At 31.5% G+C, this 14,497-nt stretch overlaps 1 protein-coding gene across 1 annotated transcript in view; it reads left to right on the top strand.

Annotated features, from left to right (window-relative positions):
- Nucleotides 1-14,497, top strand: part of SCN7A (sodium voltage-gated channel alpha subunit 7) — a 70,485-nt gene that overhangs the window by 44,480 nt on the left and 11,508 nt on the right. The window contains exons 13-18 of the mRNA XM_031678410.2: nt 2,135-2,308; nt 3,755-4,111; nt 6,900-7,337; nt 9,846-9,951; nt 11,521-11,675; nt 13,730-13,903. Coding sequence (XP_031534270.2) covers nt 2,135-2,308; nt 3,755-4,111; nt 6,900-7,337; nt 9,846-9,951; nt 11,521-11,675; nt 13,730-13,903 — 1,404 coding nt within the window. The remainder of the gene's footprint in view (nt 1-2,134; nt 2,309-3,754; nt 4,112-6,899; nt 7,338-9,845; nt 9,952-11,520; nt 11,676-13,729; nt 13,904-14,497) is intronic.

Raw genomic sequence — 14,497 nt, 5'->3', positions numbered from 1 at the left:
CCTGGCCAGGCATTTATTGATTTTGTTTATTCTTTCAAAACACCAGCTCTTGGTTTTTTTTTTCTATTTTTTAAATCTCTTTTTTATTTATTTCCTTCCATTATTTTATTATTTCCTTCCTCCTACTGTTTGATTGCTCTTTTTCTAATTATTTTAAGTGGTCAGTTAGGTTATTTATTTGAGATTTTTCTTGTGTTTTAGGGAAGACCTGTGTCACTATGAACTTCCCTCTTAGAACTGCTTTTGCTTCATCCTATAGAGTTTGTGTGGTTGTGTTTTCATTGTCATTTGTCTCAAGGTATTTTTTTTTTAATTTCCTTTTTGATTTCATCATTGCTCCATTGGTTTTTCGCTAGCTTATTGTTTCGTCTCCATGTAATTATTTTTTTCTCATTTCTCGTTCTGTTTGATTTCTAGTTTCATGCCATTGTGGTCAGAAAAGATGCTTGAAATAATTTCTATCCTCTTAAATTTGTTGAGGCTTGTTTTGTATCCTGGTTTGTGGTCTATCTTAGAGAATGTTCCATGTGCACTTGAAAAGAATGAGTATTCTGGGGTTTTTGGATGTAATATCCTGAAGGTATCAATTAAGTTTAGCTGTTCTATTGTGTCATTTAGGGTCCCTGTTGACATTACATTTCTGTCTAGAAGATCTATCCATTGATGTTACTGGGTGTTAAAGTCTCCTACTATTATTATATTCACATCAATTTCTCCCTTTATATCTATTAGTATTTGTTTTATGTATTTAGGTGTTCCTATATTGGGTGCATATATGTTAAGGAGTGTAATATCCTCTTCTTGAATTGATCCTTTTATTATCAAAAAGTCTACAAATATTATAGGCTCAAGAGGGTGTGGAGAAAAGGGAACCCTCCCTCCTACACTGTTGGTAGGAACATAAATTGGTGCAGCCACTATGGAAAACAGTGTGGGGGAAAAACTAAATTAGACTTAGCATATGATCCAGCAATCCCACTCCTGGGCATATATTTGGAAAAGACAAAAACTGTAATTTGAAAAATACATGCACCCGTACTATGTTCATAGTAGCACTATTTACAATAGCCAAGACATGGAAGCAGTAGATGAATAGATAAAGGAGATGTGGTATATGTGCAATGGAATATTACTCAGCCATAAAAAAGAATAAAATAATGCCATTTGCAGCTACATGGATGGACCTAGAGGTTATCATACTAAGTAAGTCAGTCAGAGAAAGACAAATATCTTGATATCACTAATACATGGAATCTAAAAAATTGATACAAATGAACTTATTCACAAACAGAAATAGATTCACAGACATAGAAAACAAATTTATGGTTACCAAAGGGGAAATAGGTTGGGGAGGGCTAAATTAGGAGTTTGGAATTAACAGATACATACTACTATATATAAAATAGATAAACAACACTGACCTACTGTATAACATGGGGAATTATATTCAATATCTTGTAAGACCCTATAATGGAAAAGAATCTGAAAAAGAATATATAACTGAATCACTCTGCTCTACACTTGAAACTAATACAACATTGTAAATCAACTATATTTCAATAAAAATACAAAGATTTCTGTGAGTTTAAAAACAAGTCATATTCCAACAAATATATATTGTTTAATTTAATTTGCTTTTTTTGTTTAGTTGCTTGATATTAATACAAACAGCCAACTACTCCCATTTTGAACTATACATTTACTTGACACCAAAACCATAATTTATTTATTTCTGCCAGTATAGTTTTCAAATGACAGTTTCTATAGGTTTACTTTTTTCTGGATCATATAAACTTAAAAAAAACTTTCAAATTTAAAACATTAAATTTCTTAATACGTGCCCCATATCCCAAAAAGAACTATTCAAAATGAAAATATTTTCACTTGGAAATATTCTTTTGTGTTCTTCCAGGATTGCTTTTATTAAAGTAATTGAAGATTCTATATAGTGTTTGGCATTAGATTGTTCAGCAAAATGTATGAGTCTGTCCTTGTAATAGACTTCAAAACTAACCAGATCTTGACAGAGGAAATATGAAGAATGTATCAGTGAAAAATTACATTGTCTGTGTATGATGGTTTTGATAAAGCTATTGGAATCACACTCTCATTCCTGCATTTTGTTTCTTATTAGGTGTTTATTGGAATTTTCACAACAGAAATGATTTTTAAAATAATTGCCATGCATCCATATGGGTATTTCCAAGTAGGTTGGAACATTTATGATAGCCTAATTGTGTTCCATGGTTTGGCAGAATTTTATGTAACAAGTTTTCATGGATTGGCTGTTTTTCGATCATTCAGGGTGGTAAGTAGAATCCAAGACCTAAATTTTATTTTATGAAAAGTTATCTCAGTTTCCTTATACACAAAACGAGAAGAATACTTATCCTGTTGGTATATTGGGAGTATTAAATGAATTAAATCATATATAACGAGCTTAGAAAGTAACCCAGGAAAGAGTAAGCAGTCTCCAATGCTGTTATTTGGACCAGGCATTAAAGGAAATAAGCCAGATATGCAGCAAATTTGGAAGATATATCTAGAAAATGGGCCTGGGTCAGTTTTGAGAAGCAGAATAATAAAGAGTTCCAGAAGCTGAATGCCAATGTGTAACTAAAGAACTAGATTCAGGTGAGTATTTCTAAATGTAGGGTAGGAAACTTTGAAAAGAACAATAGTCAGGCCAATAGAACGTTATTATGAAAATTAAGTTGAAATCACTATATGCCTACAATATAGGTGCTGGTAAAAACATCACAAAATAGGCAAAGAAACAATGTTATTAGAATGATATTTATGGAAATGTTGAGCATTTGATAAAAAAAATATTGTCTCATTCTGGTAATAAGTTGAAGGAATGTATCAGGAATAAAGAACAATTAAGTAGATTTGATCTTATCCAAATAATTCTTCAAAACTGTATCTTAAGTTCTTATCTATAAACTTTTCTAACAAGTAAGAGAAGTATATAAAACATGTATTTATCAAATTTATGGGTGAAATGAGACTGGGAAATATAGACGATGTGACAAAAGACAGTATCAAAATATCTGAAAGACTGGATCTAAGATGATTAAGTTTTAAATTAATAAATGTTAAGTTCTATCCTTGAGTCCAGAAAGCCAACTATATACCAGAAAAAGTTGGCAAAGTTATAGCACATATAAAAATAATATTCAGATTTTAGATGACCCAAATATTAAGGTGATTTTGTGCCATATAAATAGAAATTTTAAAATCTAGTGAAAATAAGTGAAATATTCAAGCTAAACTTAGAATGTAGTGTTTAGTCTTTCATATGTTATTTTTAAATATAAATACACAATAGAATTGTCAATGGAATTCGATGGAACCTAAAGACTTTTCCAATATCACTTATATGTCAAAATGTACGAAAATATTCAATATATTGCAAAAAACAAAACAAAGAATGGAAACTTGCTTTACCAGATATTAAAACATAAAACTAGAGTAATTACAACAGCATAATATTGAATGGGAATTGACAGATCGATAGAAGATGATATGCATGATTTAGTGAAAAAAATACAGAATATGTATTAAGAACTGTACATAAAATAAATTTTCAGTGGTTAATATTAATAATACTCAAAACTGAACATTACATTAAAGACTACATATGGGTATGTGTATGATGCTGATAAAAATTTTAAATGTACATCGTAATGAATAGTGACCAGATTTTTTGTTGTTTTTCCTTATTCTCATTGTTCTTACATTGCTTTATTAGTTGCGAATTTTCAAGTTGGGGAAATATTGGCCAACATTTAATATTCTGATGCTGACTCTTAGTAACTCGTTGGTGGCCTTGAAAGACTTAGTCCTGCTGTTGTTCACATTCACATTCTTTTCTGCTGTGATTGGCCTGAAGCTATTTGGTTCCAATTACAAAGAATGTGTCTGCAACATAGACGAAGGTTGTCAACTCCCACGCTGGCACATGCATGATTTCTTCCACTCCTTCCTGAATGTGTTCCGGATTCTCTGTGGAGAGTGGATAGAGACTTTATGGGATTGCTTTAAGGTAGCAAGCCAATTCAGTTGTATTCCTTTTTACATGATGGTGATTTTAATTGGAAACTTATTGGTAAGTAATCCATGCTTTTACATTTTCCTTGAAAAACTAATATATTGGAGTCTGGTATTTTCATGATGAGGACTGAAGGGAGCTAGCAGTCTATAAGTGTGCTGTCTGGTATGGTGGCGTCTAGCCACAAGTGGCCATTGATCAGTTAAAATATGAGTGGTCCACTTTGAGATGTGTTATAAGTGTAAAATACACTGAATTTGAAGTCTTACCCCAAAGAAGAATGTAAATTATTTCATTAATAGTTTTTATATTGAATTCATTTTAATTATAATATTTTGATACATTTAGTTAAATATAACATATTAGTAAAATTAATTTCTCCAATTTTGTTTACACTTTGAATGTGACTACTGTCAAATTGCATGTGTGATGTGCATCATATTTCCATTAGATAGCACTGGTGTACAACCTGCTACTCTAGGTAGCACTGGCATTATGTAGGAGATAGTTACCAGTGCAGACTCTCAGACCCCATCACATACCTATGGAAGCCAAATCTACATTTTAACAATATTCCCAGGTGATTTGTATGCACATTAAATTTTAAGAAGCACTTAAATGTAGCACTCGTTGTCAGATTTGACTGGAATTACCTGGGGAATTAATAAAGATGTGCTAATAATTTAGATTCATTCCCAGAGACTCTGATTTTATCAGTAGGTGAATATACCCTTGTCATCAGATTTTTTAAAAATCCTTATTTGATTAGATTGTGCAGCAAAGTTTGAAAACTACTGGTCTATAAAAGTATTGTGCATTAACTAAGAAGGAACACTTTAACTTTTAAATTTCTAGTAATTGAAGTGGTGTTACATGAATTGAAGTACCTTTTACTTCTAAGAAAAGGAAATAGCTTATAAGAAAAAATTCTAATAGGAAAAAAAAGGACTCAATATTTACTTTTTTACTTATAAGTCATAGAGATCAAGTACATCTCCCAAAACAAATATATAGATGTATATGCATGACTGAGACATTGTGCTGTACACCAGAGATTGAAACATTGTAATTGACTGTACTTCAATTTTCAAAAAAAAAGGATAGCAGAAATAGAACAAAGTACAAAACAAAACAAAGAAGTACATATCCCAAAAGAGTAAAAAAAATCACAGGTTAGACTCCATTGTATCAGTTTATTTCCTCATTGCTTCTGTTTACCCTGGGCATACCCCTATCATGCACATCACATTGGCATTATGTCTAATTGTTAATGTACCTGTCTATATTCCTTATTAAACTGTAAGGTCCCTCAAGGAACGGATCATGACTCTTCCTATTAATCTTTTAAGAGACTAGGCTATTTTTAATTCAGAGCATGCTTATAACAAAACAGTAGCATTTTATAGTATTATAAAGTCTTTTTTTAAACACGATTCCGAAGTCTTTTGAAACTTCATTTTCAATTTTTTAGTTTTTTAATTTTCAAACTTAAAAATTTTTTTCACTGTATATGTTTGTATGCATGTATATGTCTGTAGGGAGCATGTAGGGAGCAAAAGTGTTTTGATATTTGGGTTCTTTCTGTTCCTAAGATATATAAATATCTAGGTATTGAGAAGCAAAAATAATCCATTAGAACTGAACATGAATTGATAGGTACTTCATTTTATTTTAGGTGCATATGTACATGAGAAACACAGCAATTTATTAGAGAATTCTAATAAATTGAGAATTCATCTCTTCACATAGTTCCAAAATTCTGAAAGAAATTTTAACAAATGAATGTTGCATATCTTCATATACTTAATTATTTTATTTTATGTACATGTAAATTATCAGTATAACTGTTTTAAAGAGCAAATCTTAATATGTGAAGAAATCAGAAATACAGGCAGCAAAATATTATGCAAATTTTATACATATTCTTACATATGTCTACCATTTGAATTTTTCCCTTTAAAAATAATGTAATGCATAAAGTAAATTAAATCTTCAAAAGCTCAAATATCTGAAGAGAGGAGATAAAACTGCAAAAGACTCAAGTAATTACTCTAAGTCCAAGAGAATAATCAGTATAAATCTGAAACACTAAATGCCAACATTATAATCTGCACTCTACAATCACAAACAAAATAGAAATCTGATTCTCTGGAAACTTAAGATGCCCTAATCATATTTCTCAGTGACAGCAAAGGTCAAAATACACACTATTCTTGTGTTCAGAATAGCTTGCAAACATTAGGAATAATTCTTCCATCACTCATCTCTTTCTTATTTGACTAAATGAAATACCACAGAGAATCAACTAACCTACCCAATTCCTATGCTTACATGTCACAAGGAGAATTAAATGTGGGCTTCAGAACCAGGGATAGCTTTCCCCCCGTGAGATTCCTTAGGGGTTTGCAGAACCAATGAGGATGTCATTACACATCTTCCTGGGTTGAGGCTGAAGAGAAGTCAGCCACCTGGAATAGCAATTCATTTTCTCACCTAGCTTAGTGAAAGAAAACAAGCTTTGGAATAAGACAGACTTGAGTTCAACCTGTATGACCTTTGGTACTAGGCATCCTTAAGTTTTGTCCTTCACATCTGTAAAAGAGAAACAAATGATATTTCATAGAATGTTATGACCTTACGATGAGTTCTGGTTATACAAACTCTTGGCACAGCACCTGACCCACTGTAGATGAGTAAGAACTGAAGAGTCTAAACACCATTGTAGTTTGTATGCTATTTTCAAATCTCAGGTCAGCTTTTTAAAAAGATAGATTTTTGTTGTGGTAGTTCCGAAAGAAACCAAAAAAATGAGATAACATTTAACCTCATTTACTTCCTCATTCAGATACTTTACCTGTTTCTGGCATTGGTCAGCTCATTTAGTTCATACAAGGCTGCAACAATGGAAGAGAATAATGAAGCAAAAAATCTCCAGCGTGCAATAGCAAGGATTAAAAAAGGAATAAATTATGTGTTTTCTAAAATATTATGCAAAAAACAAAATGTTCTAGAGGAAACAATGGACAACGTCAGTGATATATATGTTAAAGAGAACATTTCTGACCATACTCTTTCTGAACTGAGCAACACCCAAGATTTCCTCAAAGATAAAGAAAAAAGCAATGGCACAAAGAAAAACACAGTGACTGAAAATGAAAGTCAATCACTTATCCCTAGTCCGAGTGTCTCAGAAACAGTACCGATTGCTTCAGAGGAATCTGATATAGAAAATCTGGACAATAAGGAGATTCAGAGCAAGTCAGGTGATGGAAGCAGCAAAGAGGTAAGTTGTTTCAGTGTCATGATTGCTCATTGTTGATTGAAGGCATTTTTGGTAAGGAAGCGAATCAGTGGGGATGTTCCAGAGTTAGATTGCCCATTCAATCCTAGCTATAGAACTCCTTGAGCCTGATTTTGTGCTTCTAATCAAGTTTCTCAAGCTTTCTAAGCTTCAGTTTCCTTGTCTATAAATGAGGGTAAAAGTGTATCTATTTCTCAGGGAGGATAGAAGAATTAAGAAAAATAGCTTAATAGTGTATAGAATAATGCCTGGTATATAGTATGCACTTATAAACATTAGATAATTTAATTATTCTATCAGTAAGCAAGCAGTGTGGGGTGATTAAAAGCATATTGAAGAAAACTAAGTTTTTTAAATCAATGTATATTATTGGAGAAATCACTAAACTCTCCTTGGCTTTATCATCTTTAAAATGTAAGATTGGACTAGAAGATTGCCAAGATGCTTTTTTGCTTGCTAAAATTTTAAGATTCTCATCAGTTTGTTTCTGCAACATATAACATATATAACTGAGTTGAACTAAGAACAAAGGAAAAACACCTGTTTGAATTGTGAACATTTTGTAACTTTATAAACCCCTGGCCAAAAAAAAACCCAAAAAAACAGGAAAGGGTCACATTCAAAGAAGGGCAGATACTGCTGTTGACTTAGCTTCTAAAATGTATGCCCTATTGGGCACTTATTATCTTCATTTGCAAGAGCATAATATCTTAGAAAGAGATATTTTCTAATATGAAGCTACATCTATAGAGATCACATCTGCACTGTGAGCCTCTTGCATTAGAACCTCACTAGGGAGTCATTTTAGATCATCCACAGGCATGGGGAGGGGCAGAAAATGTCTCTTTCCAAGTCCCCAAAGTCTCTGGGATCATCTTGTCTCCCAGACCTCTTCTGGCTTGGCATCTTCTCTCTGCAGTAACTTATCAAATTGGCCTTCTAACAGGAATTAAGTTTCAATTATTCAAAGTCCTTTCAGTTTCTCATGAAGGCATCTTTGTTTTAAAGAAACATTCTCACTTCTTAGCACACCCGGTATTCTTAGGTTCATTTTCCTTTAATTAATACCATTGTTAGAAAATGAAAAAACTTTTCTTCAGCACACTTCTATATCTTCACTTAAAACAAACATTTATGAACATTTATAGAATGCTAGCTTATTTTATTTAAATTACAATAACAACATAAGACATGTACTACCATCCATTTCTGGGTAAAATTGCTACATCATGTGTAAATGTTCTGGGAAACTTCTTGCCAATCTCATTAGAAAGTCTGAGATATGAAAGTCTACAGGAAAGATGGAACTTAATGTAACTGTAAATGTCGATGTCTCAGAAGTTGTCATTTAAATGCATAGTTATTTGGTCCTGTTGATTGGTTAACTACTCACAGAAGATTTATTCATTTATATATTTTGTTATATATTTATTTAGTCAGACACTTTCCATATTATGTAGGCCATGAGTACTTAAGACATTGATCTACCAAAAGCAAAAGAATAAAATATAAAAATCACACGTGATCTGATAATTCAGAGATACATACTTTTATTTCTTTGTTATTTAAACCTTCATCTTTTATTACAAATATATAACTATATAAATGTTATAAAAGTAGCATCAAACTTTACATCAGATTTTGTAACTTATTTTTTCATAATGTAGCAATATATCATGGTTACTTTCTGATGCCATTAAGTAACCTTCTACCAAAGTGATTTATAATTTTAATCTTAATTATTTATTTATAAATTTAGAATGACAACTATGCACAGGGTTTGGGGAAAATCACATTAAATAGTTTATGTGGTAGTTTTTTAAAACTCTAATAAAGCATTTAAATATAAATTGTATAATTTTAGTTATTGAATGCCTAAACATTATATAATATTCATTTGTTGTCTACTCCCAAATCAGTGCATTGTTATACCCTTATTTCATCAAGAATAAAGAGAATACAAAGGGAAATGAAATTATTTTTAAAAGATTTGTTTATTTAAGAGTAATATCCTGCTAGATATTTTATTTTTTTAATTGAGCACTATAATATCTTACAATTGACTATATCTAGTCTAAAGCAAACAAAACTTCCTAATTTTATTTCCTGACACTATTGTGCAAAAAGTGAAGTGGTAGAACAAAATATTCATAATTTCCTATTTTATATACTCTAACTAGATCTTTCCTTTTAGAAATTAGAGATAGCCTATACATCTTTTAGGAGAACAGTGTTATTAACTAACTGTTAATTTTAATGTAAAAATTATTTTTGCTTCAGTTAAACTTTAAAATTATTTTTTTAAAACTTCAACTCCCAGAGATATATATGCATTTTAGTATCAATCAGGAAATTGGCCTAAAATCTTTTGCACTTGACAGAAGTCTTTCTGTACATAATGTTCCTTTTTCTGAAAATGAAATAAACTTTGACTACAGTGAGTAAGTGAAACTTTAATCACAATGTTTTTGGTGGGACTTTACTTTTCAGAAGGTAAAGCAATCTAGCTCATCTGAATGTAGTACAGTTGATATTGCTATCTCTGAAGAGGAAGAAATGGTTTATGAGCATGAAAAGCCAAAGCATCTTAAAAATGGTAAGAAAAAAATAAGTTCCTTTGATCACTATATTGAAATTAGACTAAATTTCTCCTAACTTAAATAATACTATTAAATACAGTTTTAATTTTTAAAAGTGTATTAATTTGACTAAGGAATACGCAAATGCACATGTGCATATACCCATGTGAATCCCAATAGAAATTTATAGTAAGTATCAAGGAAAAAGTCAGTATTTGAAAAAGAGGGAAGAGACCTACTTCCTAGGGCACCTAATGCAGTAATTAAGATGATTGGTTCTGAAATCAGATAGCCTGAGTTCAAATCTCAGTCCACCATTGACTAGATTTTACTTTTCCTCTCTCTGACTCACTTCCTAATATGTAAAATGAGGACATTAATAAGACTCACTTCATGAGATTATTAAAAAGATTAAATTAGTGTGTGTGTGTGTGTGTATGTTTTTATAACCCATGGAATAGGGTCAATATTTAAAATACTCATATGAAAACATCCTATAACTTTCATAGGAAAATAAATCATGCAATAGTCATGTGCTTCTATATTCCACATGTATATTAAGACATATATATAAGGCTTCAATCAGTTGACTGACTCACTAGATACATAGCATGCACCTCTCAATGACTTAATTCAAACTAATTCAAATTAGTTTCCTAACAAGATTAACAAATAACTATAGGTTCAGAATATTTGAAATCACTGGAAATCATCAAAATGGTAACTGCTGAATGCCCAAATTCCTGTATTCAAAATAAGAATCTGCTCTCAGTAGCTTGAGGCCTAGGAGATGTATCATCTAAAACCAAAAAGGAAACATTTCCTATATTTTTCTGACCAAAGATGTATAAATTGACTCTATGGTAAATTCTAAAATATGTTGACTTTAAACTCCACCCATCCTCTGTTCTTCATGTTCTTACCTATTAATCACTCCCTTCTCAAGCTTCAGGTTTTCCTTATGCTAACTCTCTTGACTAGAAGGTAGAATTCAACCTCATTCACATGTCCCCTACCCACAAAGTACTTCGGAATCCAGGCTAGCTCCTTAAATAGTCTCAATCAAAATTTCTGTTCCCATGCCACCTAAGAAGTGGGTTTAATTTAATTGACTTTACTGACATTATGTATCTTAACATGTGATAAATATTTGTATATTTAAATGGAAATGCTTGTTATGCCATGTGAATCTTCAGAGGATAAGTTTTCAGGCATTATACAAAAGTAATATTCAGAAGATGGTGTGTGTTGTGTGTGTTATGTGTGTTTTTTAAGTGGAGGTGGAGGTAAGCGTGGGGGTAAGTTCTATTCTCAGACTCTGTTCAGCAGGGTAAGAGGATATTCTAAGTCATCTCTGCCTTTCACAGTTTCTTTCCTCCCACTATTACCAAACTCACAAGTTAAGTTTTTCTTTGTTTCCTCAATGATTGCAGTGGTCACTACAGTTGGGGTAAAAATCAAATGTTTTTATGTCAGAGACCACCTATATTAAATTTTGTAAACAAATACTATAACATTTGAGATGTTTATTTTTTCATGCATTTTCTGTATTTTTGTTCTTATATGAATAGTTTCATTCTTGGCAGGTTATGGACGAAGATCTTCATCTGCTCAAATCAGTAGAGAATCCAAGAAAGGAAAAATCTGGCAGAACATAAGGAAAACTTGCTGCAAAATAGTAGAAAACAATTGTTTTAAGGGTTTCATTGGCCTTGTCACTCTACTCAGCACGGGTGCTCTGGTAAGTGAGACTATGTGAGATTCTTATGGGGAAAAAAATGCATTTAAGTCTGTTTATTCATGAAGTCACCATGTCAAATTACTTTTCCCCAGAATACTTATTATAACACCACATTTCATATTCTATGATTTTAATTTTGGAAGATACAACATTACAGCTTCTTAGAGAATCTGTTTATGCCTCAATCAATATTAAATAAATAATACAATTTCAAAATATATTAATGACAACAGGAAAGCAGAATGTTAACAAATACCCAATTCTTCTTATTTTAATAAAATTTCATATATGAAATAGTTTAATAATATGCACATATTGTGCTAGTACCTTGATATCTGTTCCATAAGGAAAGAAAAATATTGCATATACTTTTAAGGACCTGTGAACTACAAATATATTTACCCATTGACCCAATAATCTTAATTTGGGGAACTTATCCTAAAATCTAAACATGTATTAAATGTATTTACAAGGCTATGCACTGAAGAATTTTTTGTAATAGCAAAAGATTGAAAAGCAAAATTAATCCATATTAGGTGACTTTAAATATACTGTGGTACAATCATCCAATAGTATACTGTGCAGCTTTCTGTAAAATATGACAGCTGTCTGCATGCTGATAATGCAATTCTCCAAGATTTGGTGATAAGTGAAAAAAAGAAAGATCTAGAGTAAAATGTACAGCATTCTACATTTTATGGAGGAGAGGAATAAAAATAGAATGTGTATTGATATTTGCTTGTGTTTAATTAAAGAAGATCTGAGAATGATACACAAGAAATAGTTAACTGTGAGATGCATAGAACAGAGATGATGGAATCATGGTTGGGAACCAGACTTTATACTGCATGTATTTTTAAGTAAACTTTATGTTAACATTTACCATACATACTGAAAACCATGCAAATCATAAGTGTATAGCATAAAGGACTTTCAGCAGTGAGTGCACTTAAGTAACTGTCACTTTGCTTAAGAAATAGAACACTACCAGAATTCCAGAATCATCTCTGACCCCTCACAGTTACTTCCCCATTCCATATGGGTAGGGAGTTTGTGGACTTCAACTGCTACAGATTGGTTTTGACTATTTTTTTTTTAATGTTTTAATTGAAGTGGAGGCTTCTGTATATCTTTTTATGTTATTTTGCATTATGGAACTATTCGGTATGTAAATACATGTAATAAAATAAAATACTTGAAAATAACTTTAGATGGTATTTATAATCTTCCTATACAGACACTTTTACTCCATAATTGGTTCAATTAGGTCAGTAACTATTGTTAGCCTATATTTACTTTTATTTAATAGTAGACTTTTAGGAAACACCATTTTTTACATAAGATTATTTTCATCCTTGTTTACTTTTTTGAGCTCAGATGCCCTTTGAAACAAGTCTGCCTGAGGTTATTGGTACTTTATTGCCTTTTTTCAGTGCTAAAAATACTATGAAATTGCTTTGAATAACATTATCAGATTTTGCTTCCCACAGTGAAATTGAAGTTAACCTATTAAAACTGTAAAACTTTGGAGGAACATAGTTTTACATCATATTCATGTGTTTCCACTGGTTTATCTGACAAACTTTGTGACTTTTTCATGTAATTTCTGAAATTACATGATTTCTGAAAACACAGGTGTTGGGTTTTTTGGTTTTTTGTTTTGGGTTTTTTTTTTAATCTCTGCTCCTCTATTAGCAAGTGACATATATCTGTGAGATGTGGAATTAGGTACGAGAACCATGTCAGATGTGATTAAATGTTCCATCTCTTCAGTTTTATTAACTGACTTTTGGATTATTATTTAGAACAATTGTGAGGCCAAGTCCAGTCTCTATAAGAAGAGCTTCTTAAATCAATTAATGATGTCTGTTATAGACATGGCATCAGAAAATGGATATAGATTATGTTAGTAAATCCAAACCCAGTCAATGAGTCCTTGAGACTACAATCTTTGACAATGTTCACTATCTAGAGATGGGTTTTCATTCCCCCTCTATGCCAAAAGAGTTTTTAGAACTTACACGTACACTAATCTTTAAATTTTGTACCCACAGGCTTTTGAAGATATATATATTGATCAAAGAAAGACTATTAAAATCTTATTAGAATATGCTGACATGATCTTCACTTACATCTTTATTCTCGAAATGCTTCTAAAGTGGATGGCATATGGTCTTAAAGCCTATTTCACTAATGGCTGGTACAAACTAGACTTCCTTGTGGTTATTGTACGTATTTTCAAGAAAAATTTTAAGGGCTATTTGATTTACTATTTCTTCTTTACTTCTACTCTGACTTACTTTTCCATTTACTTGTATCTTTTTTTCCCTCTATCTATACATTTTCAGTTACCAACATTTCATATTTTTTCATCTGTAATGTTTAACATCCATCCCTTTGATTCTAAAATTTTAATAGTTCAGCACTTAACTCCTGGATTACTCTAATTGTTACCTATGAATCTATTAACAGAATAGTTTTATTGCACAGTATCTTGAAATATTAGCATTCTAAAATATTTAAATTCTGTTGGCTCTACCTTTAAATCATACATCCAAAATTAGACTACTTACCATAATCTTCACCAGTACCACACTGATCCCAGCTACCAGAACTTCTCAGTTGGTTCACTGCAATAGATTCCAAACTGAGACCCCTATTTCCACCATTGCACACCTTCATTCTCTTTTCCACATAGCAACCACATACATCACACCATTGTAAAACAGAAGTCAGCTCAACTCACTTCTCTTGAAATCCTCCAATAAACACCCCTCACTCAGAGATTCTTAATCTAATTTCAAAATAAAAAATGCATATAA

This window comes from Vicugna pacos, chromosome 5 (assembly GCF_048564905.1).
Source record: "Vicugna pacos chromosome 5, VicPac4, whole genome shotgun sequence".
Classification (NCBI taxonomy): domain Eukaryota; kingdom Metazoa; phylum Chordata; class Mammalia; order Artiodactyla; family Camelidae; genus Vicugna; species Vicugna pacos.
The sequence above is the reverse complement of the archived record's forward strand: the minus strand, read 5'-3'. Positions and strand labels throughout refer to the sequence as shown.